Source organism: Mycetomoellerius zeteki, unplaced genomic scaffold, assembly GCF_001594055.1.
Source record: "Mycetomoellerius zeteki isolate Tzet28-1 unplaced genomic scaffold, Tzet1.0 scaffold186, whole genome shotgun sequence".
NCBI classification, from domain to species: Eukaryota; Metazoa; Arthropoda; class Insecta; order Hymenoptera; family Formicidae; genus Mycetomoellerius; species Mycetomoellerius zeteki.
The window spans coordinates 41,022-48,651 of NW_017256818.1; the positions used below are offsets into that span (position 1 = coordinate 41,022).

General features: G+C 36.5%; 1 protein-coding gene across 2 annotated transcripts in view; it reads right to left on the bottom strand.

The window, feature by feature from the left end:
* Positions 1 to 1,182, bottom strand: part of NFAT (nuclear factor of activated T cells 3) — a 42,102-nt gene extending 40,920 nt beyond the window's left edge. For both annotated transcript variants that reach the window (XM_018446642.1, XM_018446643.1), the window contains exon 1: positions 999 to 1,182. In XM_018446642.1, the coding sequence (XP_018302144.1) occupies positions 999 to 1,119 (121 nt within the window). In that variant the 5' untranslated portion in view covers positions 1,120 to 1,182. The remainder of the gene's footprint in view (positions 1 to 998) is intronic.
* Between the last annotated feature and the right edge of the window lie 6,448 nt (positions 1,183 to 7,630).

Sequence of the window (7,630 nt, forward strand, 5' to 3'; positions counted from 1 at the left end):
CAGTATAGGATTTCGATAGACTAACACAACCAAAAATTGACTGCTGCAACCAATTAAAAATGCTATGCCATATTTTACCATCTAATTTGCTGCAGCAGCCAATCTTTTTTTTCAGTGTAGATAACACAATCATAACGTCGTAGAGATCTATTCAATATTTAATATTAACACAGTAACTAAATAGTCATTAAATTACTCAAAAGTAATTATCACTTGCATTATACTTTTCTGTGTGTCGAAAACGCACTTGGACCGTTGCGCTTCGCCTTAATCACGCTCCATAATAAACAAAGTCGCGAGGCGATCCGATCCGACTCCGGCCGAAACGATTGATATCGCGTGCGCGAGGCTCGCCGATCGATGGAGAGAAACGAATCCGGGAAGAGCGATCCGGATCGTTCTCTCGCCGCCATATCGCGCGTACGTACCGTACATACCTTGCACGCACGCACGCATGTGTGTGTGTGTGTGTGTGTGTGCACCATACTTAGGAATGACCGAACTTACGGTATTCGTGGAGTACGACCATCCATCCTAATGCGAACAACGGCAAAGCGTAATACGATGCCTCGTCGACATTCGTATCTTCGTCTCAACGATATACAAATGTGGAGCCGAAATGGCAAAGGCGATTTGAAAAAATATCCGCGACCACTCACGAGAGTGTCGTAAGATGCGATAACGCTCGTCGCAAGTTTGAATGTTGCGCTTGCGTCTGAGACAGATCCCTGATTTATCACGCGGCCACTGTCATGCATCGCTCCAGCTGGTGTTTTCAGTGTGTTTATATACATGGTCGATATCGCGCGGAGCAAGGAGACCCGCGACATGGACGAGCGAAGGGGGGCGGGGGGAGAGGGACCTGAATGTACGAAGGGGGGGTGAGCGGGAGGTCGAGATGAAGCAAGAGGGAGCGAGACGGAGACTGGTGGAGAGAGTGAGAATCGTGCGGCGATCTCGCGGGTTTCGTGCGTAGCGATCGGCGAGATTGCACTTACCGGCCGCGGATCTGGCACCGTTTCTCCCATGATGCCTGCGATACTTCTTCGCTGTCTCAGTCTGGCCCTTCAGCAACATCGTACACGCACTCGCACGCGATCGCTTCGAACGGCGGCGCATCCGCTACGCATTATTGTGTGGCTGTGCGGCGGCCATATTTGCTCGCTCTCCGCTGCTCGACTGGCGGAGAGCGGTGGAGCGGTGGAGCCCCGCACCGCGATCGCGCCGCACGCGCCTCGCGTCGCTCGGCTCGGCTCGGCTCGACTCGGCTCGGCCTTTGGCTCGCGGCCATGCCGTCGCTGACGTCACGCGGCACGTCGTCTGCACCCGCCACGTGTCAGGACCGTCGCGCATCGTGCGCGCGCCCGTCACATGATCGGCGCGCGCCTGCCTGTCGCTACGTTCTCGATCTATGAATGTTCTTCCCTGCTGCTCCAGAATTATCTTAGCAGAGAGTTCTTGCAAAAGAGAAATTTTATTTTATTTAAAATTATTTAAAATCTTTTCTTAGATTAGATAAAAGAATTTTTCTTGTTTTCAAACAGATTGCGTGATGTTATTTTAAATGTTTTTGTATCTTTTTTCGACGTTAAACGTGGAAACTTATTGGAAAATATTTAAAAAATTATTTCTAAAAAATATTGATTATTGAATAAAATTAAATGAATCATAAATAGTAACAACGCATCTTATTGTGAAATTTATTCCACTTAGGAAAAACAGATATCAATTAGTAATTTTTTTGAAATTTGCAAAGGAGAAGAGTAATAATGATTCATTCACAGATTATGATCAACTGACACATAATGACGGAATAACAATTAAAAACGGTCCTGGTGCGTGTAGATATAGCTTTTTACTTCACACAATCGGGTTCTTGTTTGACAAACACTACCTCGAACAGAAAACAAAAGATTATATCGAAGGCAGCCAAACACGATTGATATATCGCAGCACGACAATCTCGTCCCCATGCATTTATATATATTTATATATCTAAATAAAAATGTTTATTTATACAGGGTGTTCATAAAAATTCATTCAGCATTTATATCCCCAGTAACACGTACAATTACATCGGTGCAACATGGGCCCAATATGTCCCCTGCAATGTATACTAAAATTTAACCAATGTTTCGCCAATGAATTGTGCTACTCGGGATGGTAGACAGTAAAGCTTTAATAAACATAGACCGAAAACTGAACTGTTTTTGAGAGATATAAATAATTTTGTATATTAATATTACTATTGACTAATTGATTTCCTGTATGTCGTATGCGACGTGAAAAGAAAGATTTCCTCTAATCTTGCCCCAAATCTTATTACTTCAACGTTTACAGAAGGTATTCCGTATGAGTCTCTCTTCCATTTCCATACACTTGGCATCTTACAGAATATCGCTAATTCAAAAATTCTAGATCTTTGTAGGATTGTTTGACAAGCTGGATTCGGTCACATAATTCTTTTCGAGTTATTTAATGGCGAAGAATACACGATGCTCATGAAATAAAAAAAGTTTAAGGACTTTAAATCGAGGATCCACCACATCCAATCCATCTTTGACCGAATACCGTGTTTAAATATTCCCTTACATTACGCATAAAGAGAGCCTATCGTGCATGTACTATATGGATATAATCTTTCAGCTGAAGGTAGACTCTATAAGAAATAATTTATTGGTAAATATGTTACGGGCAAAGTCCGCATCGTGGGCAGTGCCTGCTGTACAACATACATGTTACCTGGGGAGTTGTCTGTATAATGTCAGTATTGCCCAACGCGATTGGGTTGGGCAATGTTGACACAGCTCAAGCAATGCAGACACTGCCCACGATGCGGACTTTGCCCGTAACATATTCACCAAGAAATTATTTCAGTTATCTAAAAGATAATCTCAAAAACGTCTTTTAGATATTTTATGCAACATAAATGTTATCTAGGTCGGGCAATGCCGACACAGCCCCATTGTGGACTTTGCCCGTAATATATTCACCAAGAAATTACTTCAGTTCTTATAGAGTCTATGCCTCCAACTGAAAGATTGTATCTATGTATACACGGAATTTTCTTTTAAAATTTACCCTGAAAATATGATAGTTTTTTGTGGTACAATACAATATTTTAAAGACTTTTACCATGCACTTCAGTAAAATTAATCAAACTTATTTTATACTTTATTGTAGTTTTATTAAGGAATGAGAAAGATTTACATTAAAATTCGTCGAAGTACAATGTTGTCCCACGACTCTAAGAAAAAATTCTCTCCGTGTACATGCATGATGGACTCTTTATGCGTAACACTAGAAAATACTTAAACACGATGTTTGGTCAAAGATGGATTGGATGTGGTAAACCAGTTGACCTCCCCTGATTTAAATCCCACTCCCCATAGATTTACCCATAACATTAATCAAGAAATTGTGATAAAGTAAGTCAGTTGATAGTCTATTTAAGAGCATTCAGAACGCGATTTGTAAACATTCAGGTAAATCACGTCACAGCGATACGTGGAAGCTAATAAGTCAGTAATGATATTAATTTACAAAATTGTTTATAATCTTAGAAACGGTTTAATTTTCGATCTACGATTACTAAAACTTTTTATTCCATGGTGTATACTATCTGTTATATAAATGCTTTTTTGTGAACACCTTGTATATATATTATAATAATATATATCATCACGAGACGATAAGCCTACGAAACACGTGATATATCGAATGTGGACCAAAAGCCCTTAAAAAAAAGGATTGATTTGCAACAACGATATACAGAAACACACTTTTATTATAATTCATATATCGAAAATAATAAAAAAAAATCACGTATCTAAAATAATTTGTACATATAACAAAATTGCTTGCGATGATGTAATTGGTACTAAGAGGAGTCACGACTCAAATAGTTTTCGTAATTTATTATCTTTTTCAATAATAAAGAAGCTTGAAGCTTTAATTTCCGAGATGACAACTGTTGGCCCACACTATACGGGTCGTCGCGCAATTACATTTATACTGGATGTCCCTAAAAAAGATACGAGATCGTCCTAACGCAGGAAGTTCGATCGGAGACGAATTCCTGCGCTGTTACCTGCGTTTCTTTCTGCGGGTCACCCGGTATATATTGTAACGCAAGTCAAGAGACATACGTCACGTAACGTCTATAATTATTACACGAGAATACAATTTCCAAAGAATTACAACAACGAGATGCAAAAATATAGACGTTATCCACCACTTGTCGTGACACGGCAAGATAAATTTCTCCTCGACTCTTTTCTGAAAGTACGCCGGAAATTTCTCGTCGCTCACCCTTTCACCGTCTTTTCTCTCTCTCTCCCTTCCACTCATCACTTCCACGCTTAATTAGTATTTATGCAATTAGGCGTCCTCGGTGAGATTTACTTACATCTTGGAAAAAAACGCGCGTTTAGCCCACTTATTTAAGTCGTAAACTTAATCAATTACATTCACGTGTAATCGTAGTTATTAAATAACGAATATTAGAGCGAATGTTAAATTAATTTCATTTTATGTGGCGCAAGATACAAATTAGTCAAAGACTACATACATATGCGAAGGGTTTCTCACAAAAGTCAAATAAGTCAAGTTTTTAAATCTGATTATGGCGCCAAATCATTCTCTATCAGCGTCACATCATGAATACTTTTGTTCCGACAAGAATCAAACATAAAAGAAATGTAACAGGGAAATATGAGAGTTATTTTTAACATTCGCAAAATAGTTTTTGTTAAGAGCAATTTTGTAAATAAAATTTCGTAAATAATTTTGTAAATAAAAAGTGAAAAAATTATTGCTTTTTAAATATTCCTTTTTTCACGCTTATCATTATTAATGTAAGAAAAGATAAATGTTAAATATTATAAGATAAACAGAATAGTAAATATGAAATTTCTGAGAAATGAATTTAAAATACGAAAATAACACAAGAAGTTTATATAAACAATAATTCTATCTGACCTTGTTTTTGAGTCGCAAACGTTTTCATTAATTCTCGTTACAAACTCAACTAGCGTAGCATCTTCACGCGCCTTCGCGTCTTGACTTCTTTGAAGACGGAAATGTGTGAAGACGTTATGTTAGCTTAGTTTGTAACGAGAATTAATAAAATACGAAAACATTTGTCTGTAACTCTCAGAAACAAGGCCAGAAGGAACAAACGTTTATATAAGGTGTCTCAAACTTTTTGATCATTTATGGACAGAGCGGACTAAACTGAGTCGAAGTCCCATTTTTCAATTTTCACAATTTTTTTCAGTTACTTAATGACAGAATGTCTAGAATCGACGCATAAAATAACTTTAAGATATCTTTAAGAGTTCTTTAAGAAACCTCTTTAAGATATTTCACAAAAAAAAATCTGAAAAGTATTTTAAGGTTGTCTTATGCGTCGATTTTACCCGCATATTCGCGGCAATTTTTGGAAATAAATATCTCATTAATTTAAAAATATTGCGAAAATTGCAAAATGGTAGAGGATTTTTTTACTCCATTTAAACCAGTTAAAAGTTTACCTGCCCACAAGCGTCAAAAAATTTGAAACACAACTGTATAAATTTTTTATATTCTAAATTCATTTCTGGAGTTATAGCTGTATGTTATGGAACACCCTGTGTGTGTATTTAGATGTATACACATTTCAGGACTGGATAATCATTTAAAATGCAAAATGTTTTTCGAATCCACTTTATATGTAAAATGGATAAATAGATATTTTAAACAGTTTTCGAATACGGAATGGTTTTCCCTACAAAAAAAAAATTTTAATATACATTTTTTTAAGTATTTTACATTTAGCATTTTAAATAGAATTACATTTTAAATGGCATTTTAAATGCAAAAATAGCCTAGCCCTGCCAATATGTATACATAAATGCAAAGCTTCACTCCACATTATAGTCCAATCTATTAAAAAAAAGGGAAAATGTATGAATCGATTCATTCAATTAGTAAGAGATGCTTATAGAAATTTAACAAGCATTTATATAACAATTATTCTCCAAAGTTATTTTTCAAGTTTCTGTTTAAATTTTTGAACACCTAGAAGTGCAGAAGGGCTAAATGCGCGCCAATAATGCAAACGATCAGACGTTCCCAAGAATATAATTAAAGGGAAAGGATAACAAGATCTGCTATTAATATGTGAACTATTATAAAAAACTAATGAAAGTGCAATATACACATCGTGATTAAAAAATAAGTTAATTTAATTATCCATTACGAAATGCAGTAATCGATTATTCCTCACAGATCTTGGACCTAAGAATCTTCGCCTCCTAGATTCTAAAGATCTATCGTAGTAATTTAAAAGCTTTGAGATCTTAAAGAGTAGCTTGGGAACTACTGATTCGGATTATGAGATGAAAGCTAATGAATATCATGATTATAATTGCGATCTGTTGTGTCCTACCCCTTGGAACTGCAGCGGCACTGTGACTAAGGCTTAAGTTTTCCAAGCTCTTTCTCATTTTTCCCCCCTTTTTTTTATATTCAAAGAGTACTTTAGATATTTTGGAAAACCTCCAGATTTTCATTGTGTAGACTTCTAGGATTTCAAAGCTTGCGTTTTTTTTCCAAAGCTTCGACTCCTATTAAATCCTAATTTCTTATACAAGCAGAGGTTACAAATTTCATTACACTCTATTTCTATTAATCTCAAAACTTTCTGAAGATTACTTAGAAGTTACTTAAGCTTCAAAGCCACTTTGCTTCAAATGCCACCGGAAAATCTTGTCGTCAGAAAATACTGTAACGTCTCTGTTCTTGCCTTTTTCACTTGTTTTATTTTTTTCCCTGCAAGCATATAAACCAGCGATTGTAACAGACGCTACTTTGTGTGGGTCAGGATTGGCTCCCAACAAAATTATATTATATGCCATACGTGTTTCAAATCCTCCATGCAAACAGACTTCTCCTGGTCACGACAACCGTGCTAACTTGAAAAAACAAAATGTCTTTCATTCTCTTTCTATATTTTCCACACTCTCATTCATTCAATCTTTCTTTCATTCCTTCCCTATCACTCCTTCGCTCACACTTAAACGTTACACATTTTGACAAATAATTAAAGTCATCACAGAAGCGTCACATTATCATATTTCATTAGACTACATTTCTCAGTGGGAGTGTTATTCTCATTTTGGTTAGCGCAGTAATATTACAATGAGTACAAAATGTTTTCTCAAGTTTTTCAAGCCTAGTATAAAGCACTATTATCATTATTGTTATTATCATTAATATATCATTATAATTATATGTATATTATATTTATATATATAATCATAAATGTGTGCTTAACACGCCGGCACACATCGCGCACACACATATCCTCTTGTGTGTGCATATGCACACAAAGCTGCAGTCGCACCACTTAGTACCTAAGTTGTAGCGATAGTGATTTTATAATAATCAGTTAATCTCTATCAAACCGAATTCTCTTCTTTCTTTCTCGGGAAACGATGCATTGTGTTGCGATTTAAAAGGACCAGCCGGTAATCACGGTTAATCGATCGTTAGCCATCGTAGAGATCTTTTCTCATACTTTTTCCATTGAGAACAAGATTGTAGATAATAATACATGCGTGAATAAAAAAATATTACAAAAGAGACG